We start from the raw sequence: 19,753 nt of genomic DNA, 5'->3' as shown, positions 1-19,753 counted from the left end.
ATTCAAGTAACTCAAATATTTGAAAGGATAATCATTCATTTGCCGCATCAAATACACTTGTATCATTTGTGCGACATGGTAAAATTTTCTATCGCCGAGTGTTAAAGTATCACCAGAAGATGCATGAATAAAGTTTATTTTGGCGGCTAATGATGGATTTTTTTGACAATTTGTAAGCATAGTTGTGTCAAAAACAAAACTGTTTTTCTATTTGTCTTGCATTCATACCTCATGATAAGGTTAACGTGACGGATGATACGACGTAATAGATCAACGAAATATCGTTTTTTTTTTTTTTTTTTTTTTTTTTTTTTTCGTTGTGGGTTTATTAAAGGTACACAGAAACAATAAATGCACGTATGCATAGATAAATAAATACATATGTATATATATAAATGTGCGATTTTACTCGCGAATTGTATCTCTGATCAAGTAAGAAACGGGAGTATGATATTCCGAAGGATCAGATGATGAGGCTGTCGACATTGTATCGTGCCTTACCAAATGAGGTACTGGTGGGTTTTCTTTTTCTCCATCATATGTCAATAGTTTGTCACCGTCATAAGTGCCTACTTTATCGCTGTCATAGCGAATGATTTTCTCACTATCGTTATCCATGGCTTTTTTACCATAGTAAGGCCGCACGGGGTAAGTTTTTTCGCGCACCACACCCCCTCGATTGATAATATCATCAGGGCCAATTTCGTGCGGTGTCTCGACAATAACAGAAGGTGTTGTCCTCAATATTGATCCTCTACTGTTTGGATTACTGTAGCCTACTGTATTTGCATTAGGAGATCTTATCGAAGGTAGTGGTGTGTGCGCTCTATCGAACGTTTGTGGCTCGTCTCTTGTATTTGTTGACTGGTGATCATTATAACCAAATCGGGTTCTGGAACTCATGATTGGTGAACTAATCCTACCATCGGGTTTGTTGTTTCTTGTCAGGTAAGATCTTCGAGGTGTATTATGTTGTAGTGTCTGTGCTTCATCTAATCTTTTCAAGGGTTTTAAGTTTGATGAGTTTGGTACGCCATCATGAAAATGACTGGGCGTTGGTGATCTCGAAGAAGCTAAGCTTATTGTGGACATATTTTGGTAATGGGTACTTGTTAAACTGGCGTTGGACATGGTTCTTGCATGACCTTTTATACTTTCTCGATACGCTGAAAATATATTGTCACAGCCTTTTGTTCCCAAGACAATTGATGCGCTCTGAAGATATGTGTCTTTGAGTTTGATGGCTGATCTAACTCCCTTCATGTTTAACTCTGCTGATATTGTATAAGTGATACCTACAATTTTACCAGCAGTAGGAAAAACAGTCGGCGGAGTGTCTTTAGGTATACTTAGTTCTATATACACTGTCTGAGTGGATGCAATTTGGGTGACATGTAATTCAATTGTTTTGGAATCTAAAATTTTTGTTTCTACGACCCTTTTTTTAATATAAAACGCGTGCATTAGTGCACGTATGGCTTTATAGACGAAGGAATATTACCGTGCAGTATTTGTTCTATGAACATGTCTCACTAAAGAAACTTTGATGGCCTTTTTACTTTTCATGGGAGGAAAGTTATTAATATTACAGTCTAAATTTATATTGCGTCCTATTGTATTTATTTTTAGCAACTATTATTTTTTATTGAAAACTGTGAATGCGTACCTCGGATAAATGCGGACTTTGATACAACTAGATTCCATTCAGTTGTTTTGCTGCCATTTGCAAAACCAAGGTCATTGTTCATATGAATTGGTTTGTTGTAGTGTGGTAAATCAATGTCAATGAGATCGTGTACTCTGATTTCCTCGCTGGTTATTAATTTAGATCCAAAGGTCATATATGGCTGCTTTACTGTTGCCGTTAAAAGGTACTGAATAGTCGCTATTTTATGAATCTATGGATTCAAGTTCTATCAGTATGACCAATGAGGTTTTTTTTTTTTTTTTTTTTTTTTTTGAAGGCTGTTACCTTGGCGTGACTTGGTAGTGGGTTATCTTTGGGTAATTGAAATTGAAAATTATAGGCGTAGGAATGATTTTTTTTGAAAGTCGTATACGACTTTCCATCGGTTGGCGTGGCCAATGTCTCAGTAATGTCTATCAGAACAAATTTTTCTCCGCTTACTTCTGCTGTACCCTTGAAGTTTATAAAAATGGCTTGAACATTTGTAGATCTGTTGAGGTCGAGTTTTATAAAACCTGTGCTTACTGTAAGTACCCCTTTTCGAATAAAAAATAGATTTTCGATATGTACCTTTGATCATATCACCAGGATAATAGCTTTTATCATTTTCCAGAAAAATCGTGAGTTCTTTTGACATTGAATATTAAATGACTGTCTCTAAAAAGAAAATTAAAAAAAGGTGGAACTTAAAGAAAGAAAAGAATTAAAATAGACCTTTTTTTCTTTTTTTTTTTAGAAAAAAAAAAAGGGGTACAAGGCTTTGTTAGGTTGTACCACTAATAGTTTGCATCACAATTATCAAACTTTTCCAAAACATGTGCACGTTAAACTAGTCACATCGTACGATATGTGGCACTATCGATATGAGCTTTGCAGACTTTATTATTTCTATTGTCTCTTCGTAATCTTGTTTTTTACACATAAAAACCTATTCTCTTTCCGCTCAATCATCAGTATTTACACTGTATCAAGATAATAAAACCAAATTGAGTGATATTTAAGTTGGATCAATTTGCCTCATAGTAATTGTGAACGCATGACTAGAGAAACGATCATTTTCTGTAATCCCAACAGCACCATCATGACTTTATTCAGTCATTATTGCCACCCAATTTTCTTTTTTGATTTCGCGACAGACCCGGGCACAATTAGATAAATATAGAAATTAACATTTACAATTGCAGCAATGTTGCTAGGCTCCACTTAAAAAAATAGCTGGAATTCTTGCCACGTGAGCGGAATCAAATGACTGGGCTGTATGAGTAAAATTAACAGGTCTGAATTTTATTTAATGATGTGATTTTATGATTTTGATCCGGGCCGTAAATCACTGCAGTCTAACTTTCGAGTATCTCATCCCCCCTTTTGACAGTTGGATGTTGGTAAATTATGGACATATCTGTTTCAGTCATGTTTGTAAACGAGAGTGGCAATGCACAATACACTTTATCATGATTTGATATTCTTCTTATTAATTGGAAATTGATGTAACCAGTTCGTATATTTCCTGTAGATAGCGTATTTTCCTTTATATCTTATTTTACGCAACCACACTGAGATAAAAAAAAATCATTTACTGTTCAATTCGGTACAAAGTATCTCCTTCGAATATTCTAATACCAACCAATCTGATTCCATTGCCACATAGTTAAATGATGCAATCCGTTTTCCCAAGTTTAAACTAACTGATATTTCCACCGTCTGATTTCCTTTCACAATAATATACAGTTTTAGGATAACGTTTTTGTTGCACTTCCTGTCGAATTTTTTGGTGCTACGTCAATACAAACAGACGGAGTTGTAACATTCATATCAAAATAGATGGGTTGAATTACCTCTCATTAGACTTGTTGGATATCCTGGATTTTAATTCTGAAGAAACGGGGAATGTATTTCGACCGGTTTTTCTGGGTCCAGGTAGACAGGTCGTGTTCAAGGTCGTGGAGGGGTTAGATCGGGAAAAACATAGTATACTTCGGTGTGCTGCTAAGGAGTATTAGCTTTTAACGGGTAGCCCCTTAATACCAAAAAAGGCTGTTGCGGAGAAAGTTAGAGAATTGGGTAGAGGCGATTGGGACTGGGACGTCTACAACAAAAACTGCGGATGTCAATATATATAGACATTACATACATACAACACATTTTCAGTCGCATGAATGTCCTTTTAAATTTTTATGGATTCCGTACAACAAAAGACAGCTTTTTCTATATCAATGAAGACAGCGAGCTGCTGAAACTATGGTGAACATTTTGGTACACAGTACTTTAAAGTATAACAATCGTAAAAGAGACTGGAAGAAAATAAAAAGGCGAAAAAAGGAGAAGTTCAAGAAGAGAGATGCCAAGGTTGATATACCTTTTTCCTCTTGATTTTTTTTTTAGCTTTGTGACTTTTATAAAAGACACACAACCCATCATGTAATTTACTGAACACCCTCCCTCCTTCCCTACAATACACGTATGACTTATATCATTGTTTTCACTGAATTAAAAGTCGACACACACAATTGTGTAAATACAAGTTAGAAAACATTACAAGAGGATGGTGAGGGGTTTCATACAACAACGGTATTGCATACATATCCGTGTAATCAATATTTTTAGACTCTTCCCAATTAATTTAATAGGAAAATGTTTGCAGAAAGAAACATATACAAATGTATAACCGTTACAGCAATGAAGTATTAGACCCTTTCTGGCTGCCATTTACCAGAAAGAAGTTCTTGATTTAATCTCCGAATCATGCGCCGTACCTTTTTTTGTGTTTTGGTCAATTTCGGGTCTTTTGAAAAAAACTTAAAATCAAAACTTAATAATCCAATATAATTTTTTAGATATTTCTGAGCATATTCCTGACTTGAAAGGCCGTACGGAAACGACAGCTTACTAAATGAAAAAATCAATCGAAAACGGCATATCAAGTGATAAAAATGGACAAAAACAAAAAAAGAAGCTGATTTTCTATGCACCTTCTTCTCATCATATGAGTGTGTAAACGCTTTCAGAGAATTTTTTCCACTATAAAACAGTATAGCAAAAGTTCTGAATTCAAGGTTTTTACTTTCAACAAACATGATCTGCAATGCGTCAGTTATAAAAAAACGGTCATGTTTAATAAGTTCTGGATTTAAATTACTTGTTATTTGATAATTGTAGATATGATTAGTTATCCGCCTTTTTTCATTTTCATTTATTTATTGAATATAATTATTAGAAATCCCCTGCTTGTGCCAACAGGGAACCGCTGAAAATACCCGAAGATACCCCCAGAAGCCCACTGTCGACCCGCACAGGAGACCTCAAGGTATACCCCCACAAGTGAGAGCAACCCAAAAGCCCCAGACCCAATATGAAGAGAAGAAAAGAAGAAAAAAACGAAAATGGAGTGAAAATTGGCCTGCTTTTATACTTTTCAAAGGCCAAAATTTTTGTGTACGACACTTTTCCTGTGACTTTTTCTTGAATGTCCATGACTTTCCATGACTTTCCATGACTTGACATTTCGGCGAAGCTTACGTCTTACCTTTTTTGTAAAGCCGGGCCATATGATTTATTCTCTGTGGATAACGATATCGCATCTAATAAGAAATTGGACGTGTATCCGGTTCCATGTTTACTATTTTGTTCGTTTAAAGTGCCTGTCTTGGTTCACGCTGTTTGATTCGGAAATAATCGTACCGAAAGAGCTTTTTGGTGCTTTTCTTTAAAAAAAAAAAAATTGCGCATATACGCCAAGTGCATGAATTTTTTTGCCGTGTAACAGAAGCGAGCTCCCATAATGACGCTCTTTGCCGGTGAATTGTAAAGAGTTAAACTTCCTCAACCATACTTGCCATATTTATGACTGATATCTAGGTTCTTTTCATTAGGATTATACACAAAGAAAAATAATCATACTGTCGTTATTCATGATGATGACTGTATTGATTTGTTATTGTGGAAGCCGTTGATGATGTATACTCTCTGCCTTGCTTTTTCTAGAAACCAGCTTCTCAGCAATACTTACATTATGTACTTCATGAATTCATTAGCAAAAATAAATTTACTGATTAGATATATTAGAGCAATACTCCAAATGAAAATCTCCTCTCTCATTAAGCTGTCATTTTACTCTATTTTATTTTACTGTGACTAACTAATCCTAAGTTGGTTTTTGCCAACGGCAGACCTTTCAAATATACTATGTTCTACACCATTTCCATCTCTCTAAAGTATAAGATAAAAAATACTCAAGTAATGAATCTACTAAAAGTACTGTTTCAACTAAAGATTAGTGATCTGTCACCCTATATTTGAGCAATGCCTCTTTTAATAGCATATGTTTATGGCTTAAAAGCTTAAGGGGAAAACATGATAAGCATTACGTCTAGCTCTTAAAATACAACAAAATTGTTTACGGATATGTTCTAATTGAGGTGAATGGTGTCAAAAGATGGGTAAGAAATTTTTTTTTCCTAAAGCAGATCATTTTATCTACACTATTGTTGTAATATATTTTGAAATGAAGAAGAAGATCGGTTGAATAGGGAGAGAAGCTAATACAAGTGAAGATAAATGTTGTTAGATTAGGATGTTCAAATTACTTTTTGGATCAACACAACAAATTATTTCAGTCATCTGTTAACTATTATAAAATTATACCTTAATTGTTTTTGTGGTAAATGGTTATATATCCATAGTACATGGTAACACCTTGAAGATATACACAAAAAAAGCTTCTATTTCTCTAAATGGTGACAAAAAAAAAAGAAAGATCTTGGCTGGTTGTTTACAAATCGAGTAATTGTTATCAAAACTTTGTCGCTTATCGCATGACGCAAATCTTTTTATTTTTCAGTGTGATGCTCTTTATATGTTTAAAACCGCGGTGTTATTGAATTGCGGATTTTTATAACTTTTCAAGTTTAATTCTTGCTGATGCTGTATTATCTTATCAAATGTTTTACACACAAATTTTTTAATCTTATGCATACAATGTTACACTGACATCAAAATAGGCAGGATAGTAAAGATAGTAAAGATATGAATTGTATTAAACATTAACGTTTTTCATTGCTGTAACTATCAAATATTTATCAAACGAATAGAAAATGCGATCTTGATAACCCATATAGCTTTTACAGAGATTAGATGAACGAATGAGGTAGATTTACTGTAAATAAAACAGTTACGGTTTTTATCACATGATGGTATAAAAAGTATCTGAAAGGTGTGTGGGTAATATACACAAGAAATCTTATCAATAGGACAATTAAACAGACCCTTCTATAATTCCTATTTATCACTCATTAAATTCACCCAGTGTGCCGGTTCTGATTTTGTTTATGAACGCTTATCTTTCTACAACAAAAAGTAATGTGTAACTGATAGAATTGGTTTTGCCGTTCTGGGAAGGGACAAGACATTGCCTATCCAACTTTAGATAACAATATCACTGGACCATCAATTGGTGCCATCAGTAGATCAAGGATACAAACTAAATCAGATTGGCCAAGTAGATGGGAATTGCAAACATAATGTAGGTATATCTTCTGAAATGCATATCTATATAAATAAGTTGTGATTTTTTGCTAATTTTTTTTTTCTTCACACATTTAATATATAGACACTTCTTACTTTGTTTTCTCCCCCCATACATTAAAGAAATTTCAGAAATGGCTATTTTATCAGAAGGTAATGTATAATACCCTAATTTTTTTTTATTGTGCATACATTTAACAACTTTAACACTATGCAATTAGGTTATGGCTATGGTGTCGTATTAGGGTATATTACTATATTAATACATATTAATTACATGTACAGAAATGTTTAATGCGTTTATCATTTTTAGATTTGGTGCCCTATTTGCATTAATTATGACAACCATCACTTTTCTTTGCAAGCGATACCTACACGAAGTTCAAACTTCAGAAATGTACATGACAGCACAGCGTACTGTGAAAACAGGTTTAGTGGCCAGTGCCATTGTTTCGAGTTGGACATGGGCAGCAACGCTTCTTACTAGTACAGAAGTCGCGTACAAATATGGTGTATCCGTAAGTCAATATACATTAGCTTCCTTGTTTTTATTTTAAAAATCAAAATCAAACTAATTTCGACATCTTATATAGGGTCCTATCTGGTATGCTTCGGGCGCAGTAGTCCAAGTTTTGCTTTTTGCTGTATTAGCCATCGAACTGAAAAGACGTGCTCCTAATGCCCATACATTTTTGGAAGTTGTTTTGGCTCGTTATGGTAAAGGTGCTCATGGTGTTTACCTTTTTTTTGCCACCATTACCAATATTGCAAGTACAAAAAAAAAGTATGCATGCACTGCACATACTAACGTACCTTGTACTTTCTTATAGCTCATTACAGCCATGCTGCTTTTAGGTGGTAGTGCAGTTGTAAATTATTTAACTGGTATGCACACTATTGCTGCTTGTTTCTTACTCCCTGTAGGTGTAGTTGTTTACACTTTGTTTGGTGGTATTAAAGCTACCTTCATGTCAGATTATGCGTAAGTTCGATAAATCTTTATTTTTTTATTGCTATTATTATTCAACCACATCTAATCATACGTTATAGTCATACTGTAGTAATTTTTATTATTATCATTTCATTTGTATTCACTGTCTACGGTACATCACCAAAAATTGGATCCATCGGCACCATGTACGATTTACTAGTCGCTGCATCAGAAAGAACTCCTATTGTTGATAACGAGAAGGGATCTTTAGTTACCATGTCGTCTATTCAAGCCCTTTTATTTGGGTAAACTATGTTTGTCAAATATATATATATATATTTATATATTTACGGTTTGTTTTTGTCATTATAGCATAATTAACATTTGCGGTAATTTTGGTACCGTTTTTCTGGATAACGTAAGTTGATCATATTTGTATAAAAACAGCTGTACTGATACGTGGTCCCTTTATTTTAATTAGGCTTATTGGCAACGTGCTATTGCCGCTCATCCTCAATATGCTGTCAAAGCATATTTGATTGGCGGTCTTTCTTGGTTTGCTATCCCATTTACTCTGGCTACAACAATGGGTCTTGCTGGTAGAGCTCTTGATATTCAGCTTACCCCTTTTGCCATCAGTCAAGGTTTGGTGTTACCAGATGTTGCTATTGCCCTTCTAGGAAAAGCTGGTGGATTTGCATGTCTTATTCTAGTTTTTATGGCTGTTACCAGTGCTGCATCTGCAGAATTAATTGCTGTCTCATCTGTCATGACCTACGATGTGTATCGTACATATATTCGACCCAATGCTAAGGGTAAAGAAGTTGTTCGTTTCTCTCACATCTGTGTTGTCACATTTGGTATTCTTATGGGTGTTCTCGCTGTATTGCTAAATTTGACAGGTATAAGTCTTGGCTATCTGTACACGCTAATGGGTGTTCTTATTTCGTCTGCAGTTGTACCTCTTACAATGACCTTGTTATGGAGCAAGCAATCAAAAGCTGCAGCTATTGCATCTCCAATTATTGGTTTTATTGCGGCAGTTGGTACATGGTTAGGTGTCACTTCGAATATGTATGGTGAAATCACTGTTAACACTACCTCACAAAATTACCCCATGATGGCTGGTAACATTGTTGCACTTGTTTCACCTATTTTTATCACTGTTGCAATTAGTTTAATTAAACCTGATCATTTTAACTTTGACGCTACTCGTGATATCCAACAGGTGGATGATTCCAACCAAGAACAAATTGCTGGCGACTTTGATGAAAGAAACCCCAAGCCTGCTGTAGCTGTTGCTGTTGCTGCTGAAGCTGTTACTAATTCCGAAGAAGAAATGGAAGCCATGGCCAAGTCATCTCGATTTGCTAAAGTCTCCAGTATTGTACTTTCCTTGGTCTTGTTTCTTTTGTGGCCTTTACCAATGTTCCTCTCTAAATATGTATTTTCAAAGTCCTTCTTTACAGGATGGGTTGTAGTGTCTATTATCTGGGTTTTTGCCAGTACAATAGCAGTCGGCATTTATCCAATCTATGAATCTCGTCAGACTATTGCAAGTGTCTTTGCTGAAATTTGGAGAGATATTACTGGAAAACGGGTCCCTAACTTACCTACAACAAATGAGAGCGCAATGATCTCTGAAGAGAACATTATTGTATATAACGCAGAGAAAAAAGACTTGAGTCATTAAATAAATTATCATCCCACACTTTAATACACTTATACACTATTGCTCAATAATAATAATAAAAAAATCTGATTTGGCTCAATTAATTAGCTGTTACATAAAGAATATATGCTCAAGCACATGCCATAGTCTTCCTATTACTGCCGCCTTGTTTGTTTTTTCTTCTTCTTCTTCTCTCCACGTCATAGCTTATATACATCACGATGCATAAATTAAGTTTTATTCGCTCTCTATTAGTTTTTAAAACTGACTTTGCCAAATAGCACAAAAAACTAAAAAAGAGTGTGTTACGGTATTGTATTGATTTGGACAAGTGACACGATACACACAAAAAGTACGTCACGAAAAAAAGTCAGAAAATTTTCTGAGAAAGAGTGCAAGATCACCCCCTCGTTCCAGTAGTGGGAAAGAGCCAAAGAAAAAAAAATATATTTGTTTCTTTTCCCTACTTTCTTTCTTCTGTTTTATTTTTTTTAAAAGAAAATATATTTAACATCTCAATAAACTTAAGACATTTGTTCTTTTTTACCAGCTATAAATAAAGGAAAGCATGTCTTCACTCGAGATGAATGAAGAAACAAGTGTAAGAGATAGTTTTTTATGCTAAATACATCTTTGACAGGACAAAACTAATAAATAACCCTATTTATTTTTTTAACTTTATAGACTACTATTGTGCCTGAACAAGGTAAAGAGGGAGATTTTTTTTTTAAACATATTGTTTTCTGATTGGGTATGTTCTACACATTATTTTAGTTGCAGGAACTGTTATTGGCGTTACGGATGAAACTAAGGTATAAAACGAATAAACACCTAGTTTATTTCTTGTTTGTTTAATAAGTAATACAAAAAAATAGCCAAGCACACCAATCAGAACACTAGCTTTAATCAAACCAGATGCTATGCAAGCAAACAACAAAGAAGCCATCATCAAAAAAATCAAGGAGAATGAATTCATTATTATCCAGGAACGTGAAATACACCTAACAAAAGAACAGGCAAGTTTATTTTATCGGGAACATGAAGGAAAACCATTTTACAAGGATCTTACGGACTGGATGAGCAGGTAAAGTGATGCAAAAAACTTGTGCTACGTTTTACAGAGAAAAAAAAATGACTTAAATATTATCTTCTTTTTTATTTTATTTAGTGCGCCTATTTATGCTTTGGTTTTGGAAAAACAAGATGCAATCCAAGCATGGAGAACACTTATGGGACCTACAGATTCGAATAAAGCAAGAGATATTGAACCCAATAGGTAAAAGTTTTAAAAAATATAATGTAAGATCTTTTGTACTCATTTTTCTTGCTTTCAATGTAGTATCCGTGCTATTTTTGGTACGGATGGATCTCATAATGCTACCCACGGAAGTGATTGTTTGACAAGTGCAGAAAGAGAAATCAACCTCATTTTTTCTCAACAAAATGATCTAGTTCACGTGACTCAAGTGAAAGCTTTAAATGAACAAGTCGAATCAAATGATACCTGTAAGCCCGATGCCACTCCCAATACGGCCGATTTTGTAACTTCTCAAGATAATGTCAACGATTTAATAAATGACGATACTGCCGCTATTTTATCCGAAATTGCCACTATTGACACATCTCCTGCCGAATCTCTCTTTACCGATATCAACATACCTGCTACAATTACTGAAGACATTGCCGTGACCAACGAGCCCGATGTGCAAGAACCTGCCACAGTGAAGGAAACTGTCAGTACCACAGATTTTGAGATTACTGATGCAGCCAAGGAGGTATGCGTTAGTAAGGATGACCATACTGATGATGTCGAGATAAAGGCCGATAAAGAAGATTCGATTGCCAAGACCAATCCTGTTGCAGTAGAGAACCTTATAGTCGGCGAAGAGCCTCTCGTCATAGAAGAGCCTGTTATTGCAAAACAGTCTAAAGTTGATGATGAGCCTGCAGTTATTGTAAAGGATGTGTTGGTAGAAAATCCAGCTACCAAAGAAGAGCCCTTTGTTAAAGAAGAAGCCGTTGTACAGAAGGAGTCTTTGACAAATGAAGAGACAACTATTGATGCAGCCCCCATTGTCAAGGAAATGTCTGATGTTGAGGTACCTCTTACTGCTGAGGTAGCGCCTATTGTTGAGCTAACACCTAGTGCTGATGTATCACCTACTGTTGTGGAATTATCTATCGTCGAGGAAGCGCCGATTGTTACAGAAACACCTAATGTTGAATCGATTTCTATTGTTGAAGAAACACCTGTTGCTGAAACAGCACCTACTGTCGTAGCATTGTCTATTGTTGAGGAAGCATCTATTGTTGACGAATCGCTTGTTAATGAGGAAACACACATCAATAAAGAATCTACCGAAAAGAAAGAAACTGCAAATGACGATGAGTCTTATACCAAGGAAGAACCCATTGTTGAGGGAAAAGACGATCCTATAGTTAAAGAAGAGTCTACAGTCAATGAGGAGTCTACTCCCAACAAAGAGTCTACTATTAAAGAGGAGCTTGCTCCCAAAGAAGAGCCTATTACCAAGGAAGATTCTATTGCGAAGTCGGAAGTTGCTATCGAGGAAACACCCAATATTATTGAAGAACCTACCACAAAGGAAGAACCTGCCACAAAGGAAGAACCTGCCACAAAGGAAGAACCTGCCACAAAGGAAGAACCTGCCACAAAGGAAGAAATTTCTACTACATCAGATGCTACCGAGGAGAAGATTACCGATAAAGGAGAATCTACCACCAAAGAAGAACCTGTTATTAAGGAAGAGGATATTAAAAAGGAGGAGCCCATTATTATTAATGATTCTACTCGTCCTGAAAAACCAAACACACCAGATGAAACCACAGAGGAGGAGCCCACTGAGAAGGACATTGTTGAGGAGAAGTCTCTTACAAAGGATACATCAGCTGTCGATAAATCTACTTTAGTTACAGAAGCTTCTGTTGTCAAAGAGCCTACGCCCAAGACTGAACACAAAGAGCAGATTGCTGTAGAGGAAAAACCAAAAGAGGAAACTGTAGTCAAGAAAGAGCAAACTTTGAAAGAAAAACCCAAAGACATTGCCTCGATCGTGAAACCTAATCGATTTGCTCCAACCAAGTCCGCTTTTGCCGAAAATCCATTTGTGAAAGGAAATTTTGGTCAAGATGTCAAGAAGGAAAAGCCAGTAAGAAGTATTGGAAACCTACTTGCTAATTTTGAAAATAAAGACAAAAAAGTCGAGACCGCCGTCAAGGTAACACAGCCAACTGTCATTGTCAAGGAGCCCGTTCCTGCTGCAGTTGCCCAAGAGCCCGTTCCTGTTGTCATTACTCAAGAACCCATTTCTGCTGCGGTGGTTGCCCAGGAGCCTGTTTCTGACATCATCGTTCAAGAACCCGTCGTAGAGACGGTGGAACCCGTCCCAACTAAAGTTGTTCAAGAACAAGAACCCGTCTTAGAGACAGTGGAACCCATCCCAACTAAAGTTGTTCAAGAACAAGAACCCGTCTCGGATGTAGTAGTAGAAGAAACCATCGAACCTGTTCTTGTTCCACCTGCCCAGATTACAACCGGAGATGCTGATAATGAACCCATAGCCGAAGAACCTGTTATCGGAGCAGAGAATGACGTCCTTGTTGAACAAACAATCAATAAACAGGTATTGGAACCCGAGTCCGAGCCAGTTGTTATTGACAAACTGTCAGTGACATCATCAACAGCCTCTTTAGACAAAGAAATTGTAAGTTTATAAACCGGAAATAAATAAATAAAATAGGGAGGGTAATGTTATTTATTTGTATATTGGTCATTTAGATATCCCACGAAGGCTCTTCAAATGCCACTATGAAGACGACCCAATCCAACACAGCATCCTCAGAAGGCTATGAAGATCAATCGACCACATCCAGCGGAACCAGTGTCGATGAGAAAATTAAGGAGACAGCTAACGTCAAAAAAAGTCCTGCAAATAAGGTTTCTTCTGTCAATAATAAAAAGGAGCTTAAACCTAGAACCCCTATTAACAAACAACACACAACTTTACGTAAGACAAGTACACCCCATGACAATGCCGATAAGAAAAAGGAACCTGTTTTAAAGAAGCCAGGACTTAAGAAGCCCACGCTTATTAAAAAGACCGCTACCGATAATAAAGAAGCCACACCAGCCGTGACCAAACATGCTAGAGTGCCAAGAGTTGCTTTACTTACTAAAAAGGTCGCACCTCCTCCCCCCGCATCAACAACAGCAGCAGGAACGGAAGAAAAACCAAAGAAGGCAGGCTCAACGCGATCATTAGTCTCTAGATTGACAGCCCCTACTGCAGCAAGTGCACGACGCAAGGAACCCGCAGCTCCTACTTCCACAGTCGCTTCCACACGTAAATCTGCTCCAGTTCATAAAGCTGTTGTATCTCCACCTACTTCTACACCCGTAAAGAAGGCATCTAGTGCTCGTGTATCTGCTGTACCAGCAACAAAGACCACCAAGACTACTCCTGCAACTAAAACAACACCACCTGTAACAAAACCAGTACGTCGTATTACTCCTCCATCTTCTACAGCAACTGCATCTAAAAAGGTAATTATTAGGTTATACATAATTTTTTTTTACCCCCTCCCTAACTTTAATTAGGTTGCTGAGGCTACACCCGGAGTGAAACAACGAACTAGTGTCAATAAAACAGGGGCACGTTCACCCCCTTCTTCTTCCGGACTTCCTAAAACCTCTCCAAAAAAAGAAGCAGTGAATACCAAGGTATCTGCTACACCACGCAAGAAGCTTGTGAAGAAATCAACCCCATCTACCACTGCCGCAGATCATAAAGAGCCCAAAAAGATAGTTCGAGCGGGTGCACACAAAGAAGTCGCTGATCAAAGCGAGGTTGTTGATCACAAGGATACCATTGCACAAGAGCACAAAGATGCGGAACACAAAGAGGACGAGCATCAAGAAGAGGCACATGTAGAGCACATTGATGAACACACGGAAGACTCCGATGCTAATGAGGAAGAGCATGCTGAAGAGACTATTGTCGAGGAAGAACCCATTGTCGAAGAGGCTATTGCTGCTGAAGCTGCAGTTATCGAAGAGCCTGTTCCAGAGGCATCCGTTATCGAAGAAGAACCCGTTGTCAAGGAAGAGCCTGTTATCAAAGAGGAGCCTGTCGTCAATGAGGAACCAGTGGTTGCTGTTGAGGAGACTGTCAAGACAGCAAATGAAATAGCACCCACTGAAGAAGAGGTTATTTCAGTAGTTGTTTCAGACACTGTAGAGGATGAGCAAAAAGAACCCAGTCACCATGATGCCGAAGTTGCAGCTATTACTCAGCCTATTGCCAAACCTCAGATGGCATCACTTCGTAGTCGATTTGAGAACCTTAACAACAACAATAACACCATCCATAATCAATTACACCCTACTAATTCCAAAGAACTCCGTTCTAAATCACCAAATCGTATTGCTGACATGATTAATCGTTTTACCAGCAATTAAATCTAAGCTTGTCCGGAGTATTAATGCCATTATTATTAAAAAAACTTTTTTTTTCTCTCTCAGTCTTTAAAGCATTTTTTTTTACAGTTATTATTAATCAAGGGGGGCAATGAACACAAAAAGGTTATTTTCCCAACTATGTTCTTTGTCTAGAACAAGAGTTATTTATAATAATCATGCTATAAAGAGAAATATTCCAAACCAGCGCTTATTCAACAGCAGTTCTACATGGCGCTTCGATAAGAAATGTTGGCAATGTCAATCTACTAACCGACCTTCAGCATTATTTTGCGAGAACAAAGTGTGTAGTGTCATTCAACCCATTCCACCCCAATTGAACTTTTTCCATTTACTTCAAGCCGGCAAAGGCGATAACAAGTAAGTTCTTGTTATATGTCATCAATCTTTATTTGCTTATTCATCGGTTTTGTATAGAGATAAGCCAACATTTAATATCGACTTGAAAGCATTGAAACGACAATTTTTGCTACTTCAACAAAAGGCACATCCTGATAGTTTTTCACAGGCACCCAAGGTTTGTTGTTTAAGGGGGTTATTTGTAAATAGTAAATTAATTTTTTTTTTTAGCGTCAACTTGATTATGCACAATTACAATCATCTGTTATTAACAAGGCTTATAACACACTGAAAAATCCATTAAGCCGTGCGCAGTATATACTTGAACAGAATGGACACCAAGTGAATGAAGGTGACTCATTAAGCGATCCAGAACTGTTAATGGAAGTAATGGAATTTAGAGAGGAGCTTGAAGAGATTACAACAGAAAAAGATTTAGTCCCATTAAAACAAAGAAACGATGGTAAGTTTATTTATAAATACAAGCTACTTGCTATACTGACTTTGTTTTTTTTTTCTCTCTCAGAAAAATTTCAAGAAGTGGTGGATAAATTGACAGATGCTTTTGATAAAGAAGACTATAAATTAGCTAAAGACTTGGCTATAGAACTCCAGTATTTGACTAGTATCAAAAACGCAATTCATGAATGGCATCAATAACTTATTTTGCGCGTGCGTCTTTGTTGTTGTTGATAAACTATCCATAAAGAATAAAAAAAAATCATTGTTATTTTTGAACAATGCATTTCGTGCCAACGCATAACTCACATAAAGAAAATAATAATCCATCTGTGAAACAAAACTGAGTTGAAATGTTTTGTTGGTTATTTCTTTCTCCCCTTTTATTTGTGGCTCTTCTCTTTTTTTTTTTCTTCTTCTCTCTCTCTCTTTCTCTCTCTCTTCTCTCTTACTTTTTTTTTATTTTATTTTATTTTTGGACATGTCCACACCAGCATTGAACCGAAGAAATCCTTCGGTAACGATGCTTACCATCGATTCACCTCCACCACCGCCACCACCTTTAAGACCAGTTAATACAACTACACCCACTACGGCAGCCAGCTCCGGTTCCTTATATCATATTTGTCGTTCAGTGCTAGATAAATTATCAACAGTTGAAGGAATGGCAAATTATTTGGATTGCGATACGACCGATCCATTGACTAAATTGACGCTCATTTGTCGTCAAGGATTTCCGTTATGTACACTCTATAACGCCTTGAATCCTGTCACTTTACTAAATGTAGAAAGTGATCCGAATCTGAATGCAATAAATTCTTGCAAAGCATACGTTTACCATTTTATTGTTGCTTGCCGAAAAGATTTATTATTTCCAGAAGAAGACATGTTTACTATTTCCGACCTTTATCAAAATGACACCAATGGATTTGTAAAGGTATAAAAATAGTTTTTTTTTTTTTTTTATTATTATTTATTTATTATTTACACCCACTCCCCTTAGGTTGTTAATACCATTAATAAATTATTGCAATTATTGGAAAATCGCGGAATCATTACCGTCCGATCCACCAATAGAAATTCAGATCCAAATGCTCCCAAAAATACGCGCGATAAAGTTGTTTTAGAGTTGTTGGAAACAGAGCGAAAATATGTTCAGGACATGGAAACCCTTCAAGTAATAATAAAAAAAAAAAGACAATGAATATAAGACAAAAACGCGTTTATTAATTAATTTTTTTTTTCCAAACAGAATTACATGCGTGAATTGCAGATACAAAAAGTAGTTTCCCCTGATACTATTCATTATTTATTTGGAAATTTAAATGCTCTTGTTGATTTCCAACGTCGATTTTTGATTCAACTTGAAGAGATTGCCGAAAAATCTCCTCAAGAACAAAGAATCGGCTTATTATTCCTTCAAATGGAAGAATCCTTCTCTGTTTATGAACCTTATTGCGCAAACTATTTCCCTGCTCAAGATCTTGTCGTTCAAGAGACTCCTCGACTACAAAAATTGGGCCACATCTTGGACCCAAGCTATCAATTACCTTCGCTCTTAATTAAACCAGTTCAACGTATTTGCAAATACCCCCTCTTGTTGAAAGAGATCTTGAAGAGTACAGATAAAGATTGGCAATATTACGGAGAAGCACAAGACAGTGTCGATGCCATTAAGAGAGTCACCGAAAAAGTTAACGAGACCCAACGTCAGCACGAAAATGTTCAAGCAGTGCAAGACTTGAAGAAACGATTGGATGAAACCAAAGAAGCAACCATCGACGCTTATGGCAGTTTGCTCTTACAAGATAAATTATTTGTAAACACAAATGCTATGGATGAACGTGAATTGCATGTCTTCTTTTTCGAACAAGCTCTCTTATTCTGTAAAGAATCAAAAGGCAGTAACTTATTGCAGAAGAGTAACACTTTATCCATCAACAAAAAAAAACGTCGTGGTAGCCTCGTTCCCAAATTCTTTTCTCAGATATCCAAAATGACAGACTTGACCACCCGCTGTCGAAATGGTACTTGGTGTCTTACCATTGATCTGAAAGACGATACAATGACCGAAGTCTGTATGAAGTTCAGAAATGAAGAGCAAATGAAAATGTGGTTAAATACCTTAACCAAGTCCATCCACAAGGCAACTGATTCTGAAATTATGCAATTGTCGACTCCGTTCAATGAATTACTTGATGATGAAGACGATGATGAATTTTATGACGACGAAGAGGACGACGAATTCGCCCCAACTCTCGTATCAAACAGATCCCGTAGTAGTTCCTTCAATAATCATCATCAGCAACCCATGATTCGAAGTATCCAACAAGATATCAAGTACAATAATGGTCGACCTCATCATAATGTACCTGGTATGAATCTTTCTCCTTTGCCTCGTTCAAACTCAAGTTTAACAACTAGTAATCTCTCTACTTCTCCACCATCAGCGATGAATTATTCTTATTATCCTGCATCTCCACCCCCCTCCCACCCATCCTCTCCAACTAGTTCATCTCGTATTTCAAGTACCAGTACCAGTTCAACTACTTGGCACTCTAACAGCAATACATTGATCGATGTAGCGTCAAGTTTCATGACAAACGAATGCTCTGATGATTACAACCAACATTACGTTCATTCATTACTATCTTCTACTGGTCGTTCTCAATCGCAGAATGTTGCTATGGAAACAAGTCGTACGCGCACTGCTTTGTCCGTAAATCAAAACAGATCCAGATCTCAAAGTAGTCCAAATATCATGAAGAACAATGTTCCCATTGTGATGACACCATCAGAATCGTTGCCTCAAGTTCCCAACCGAAATCATAAGCCCACCCCGCTTGATTTATCGCGACAAGAATCCAAGCATTATGTCCGTAATGTTGCATCGACTCCACGTTTAACAGATATTGCTTTAACACATGGAGCACCACCTTCACCCGGAACCATCAAAATCAAGCTTAATTACAATGATGGCATCTACGTTATTGTTACCAACAACGAAGTTACCTTTTTCGAATTGATGGAGAAGGTTGATAAGAAGATACGTCTTGTTGGTAATTTGAAACAGAACGACTTGTTACGATTGAAATATCAAGACGAAGACTGCGATTTTATCACCATCAGTTCGAACGACGATGTCCAGATGGCCTTCGAAAGTCGTGGAGATAATAACACTGTCAATTTATTTGTCAACTTGTAATCTCAATCATTTATTATGCTTATATATCTCCATGCCCCCTCATACCTTTTGTATTCCCAAATTCACACACAGCCCTACCCTTTCTTTTATATATATATATATGTGAAAATCCCCTCTTTTTGTATAACTTTCCTTTTCACCACCCCTCACAACACATAATTCTTTTTGTATATAACTTCGCTCGTTTTTTGTTTTAATATCCCCCACTCATTTCTTTTAAAAATATCCTCATAAATCACACACACACACACATACACACACATATACACACACCTACAAATAATAAAAAATTTGTGTTTTTAGACGAACAACCAAAAATTAAAAAAAGACTGCCGATTATATTTTATTTCGAAATCAGAATTCTGTCAAAATGTTACCCCATGTGACAATAGAAACTTTGGAAAGGAATAATTTTACACCGAAGGTCTATTCCGTGTTAACCA

At 36.5% G+C, this 19,753-nt stretch overlaps 6 protein-coding genes across 6 annotated transcripts; 4 read left to right on the top strand and 2 right to left on the bottom strand.

Annotated features, from left to right (window-relative positions):
* Window positions 1-252: 252 nt before the first annotated feature.
* EV154DRAFT_511125 (uncharacterized protein) lies at window positions 253-2,397 on the bottom strand. Its single transcript, XM_051601776.1, has 5 exons — window positions 2,258-2,397; window positions 1,973-2,202; window positions 1,667-1,898; window positions 1,502-1,610; window positions 253-1,438 (listed from the first exon to the last, which is right to left on the bottom strand). Exons 1-5 carry the CDS (start codon window positions 2,322-2,324, stop codon window positions 406-408), a joined length of 1,671 nt encoding a protein of 556 aa, XP_051456894.1. The 5' UTR covers window positions 2,325-2,397; the 3' UTR covers window positions 253-405.
* A 627-nt stretch (window positions 2,398-3,024) lies between these two features.
* On the bottom strand, window positions 3,025-4,761 carry EV154DRAFT_482070 (uncharacterized protein; the record flags this gene model as incomplete). The annotated part of the gene is made up of 3 exons (XM_051598445.1): window positions 3,025-3,221; window positions 3,265-3,396; window positions 4,398-4,761. 3 exons carry the CDS (start codon window positions 4,759-4,761, stop codon window positions 3,025-3,027), a joined length of 693 nt encoding a protein of 230 aa, XP_051456893.1.
* Window positions 4,762-7,286: 2,525 nt separating this feature from the next.
* Window positions 7,287-9,914, top strand: EV154DRAFT_465485 (Sodium:solute symporter family-domain-containing protein). The gene is made up of 8 exons (XM_051597691.1): window positions 7,287-7,365; window positions 7,434-7,453; window positions 7,521-7,725; window positions 7,801-7,974; window positions 8,038-8,189; window positions 8,258-8,443; window positions 8,511-8,556; window positions 8,620-9,914. The coding sequence occupies exons 1-8, from the start codon at window positions 7,342-7,344 to the stop codon at window positions 9,829-9,831; spliced, it is 2,019 nt and encodes a 672-aa protein (XP_051456892.1). The 5' UTR covers window positions 7,287-7,341; the 3' UTR covers window positions 9,832-9,914.
* A 991-nt stretch (window positions 9,915-10,905) lies between these two features.
* On the top strand, window positions 10,906-14,600 carry EV154DRAFT_248453 (uncharacterized protein). The gene is made up of 3 exons (XM_051594594.1): window positions 10,906-11,086; window positions 11,150-13,535; window positions 13,610-14,600. Exons 1-3 carry the CDS (start codon window positions 11,040-11,042, stop codon window positions 14,426-14,428), a joined length of 3,252 nt encoding a protein of 1,083 aa, XP_051456891.1. The 5' UTR covers window positions 10,906-11,039; the 3' UTR covers window positions 14,429-14,600.
* A 758-nt stretch (window positions 14,601-15,358) lies between these two features.
* Window positions 15,359-16,444, top strand: EV154DRAFT_511105 (Co-chaperone HscB, C-terminal oligomerization domain-containing protein). Its single transcript, XM_051601775.1, has 4 exons — window positions 15,359-15,667; window positions 15,725-15,824; window positions 15,878-16,109; window positions 16,173-16,444. Exons 1-4 carry the CDS (start codon window positions 15,399-15,401, stop codon window positions 16,304-16,306), a joined length of 735 nt encoding a protein of 244 aa, XP_051456890.1. The 5' UTR covers window positions 15,359-15,398; the 3' UTR covers window positions 16,307-16,444.
* Window positions 16,445-16,628: 184 nt separating this feature from the next.
* Window positions 16,629-19,310, top strand: EV154DRAFT_538349 (uncharacterized protein; the record flags this gene model as incomplete). The annotated part of the gene is made up of 3 exons (XM_051604266.1): window positions 16,629-17,042; window positions 17,109-17,282; window positions 17,358-19,310. The coding sequence occupies 3 exons, from the start codon at window positions 16,629-16,631 to the stop codon at window positions 19,308-19,310; spliced, it is 2,541 nt and encodes an 846-aa protein (XP_051456889.1).
* Window positions 19,311-19,753: the final 443 nt, after the last annotated feature.

This window comes from Mucor mucedo, assembly GCF_025094135.1.
Source record: "Mucor mucedo strain NRRL 3635 chromosome Unknown EV154scaffold_54, whole genome shotgun sequence".
NCBI classification, from domain to species: domain Eukaryota; kingdom Fungi; phylum Mucoromycota; class Mucoromycetes; order Mucorales; family Mucoraceae; genus Mucor; species Mucor mucedo.
The sequence above is the reverse complement of the archived record's forward strand: the minus strand, read 5'-3'. Positions and strand labels throughout refer to the sequence as shown.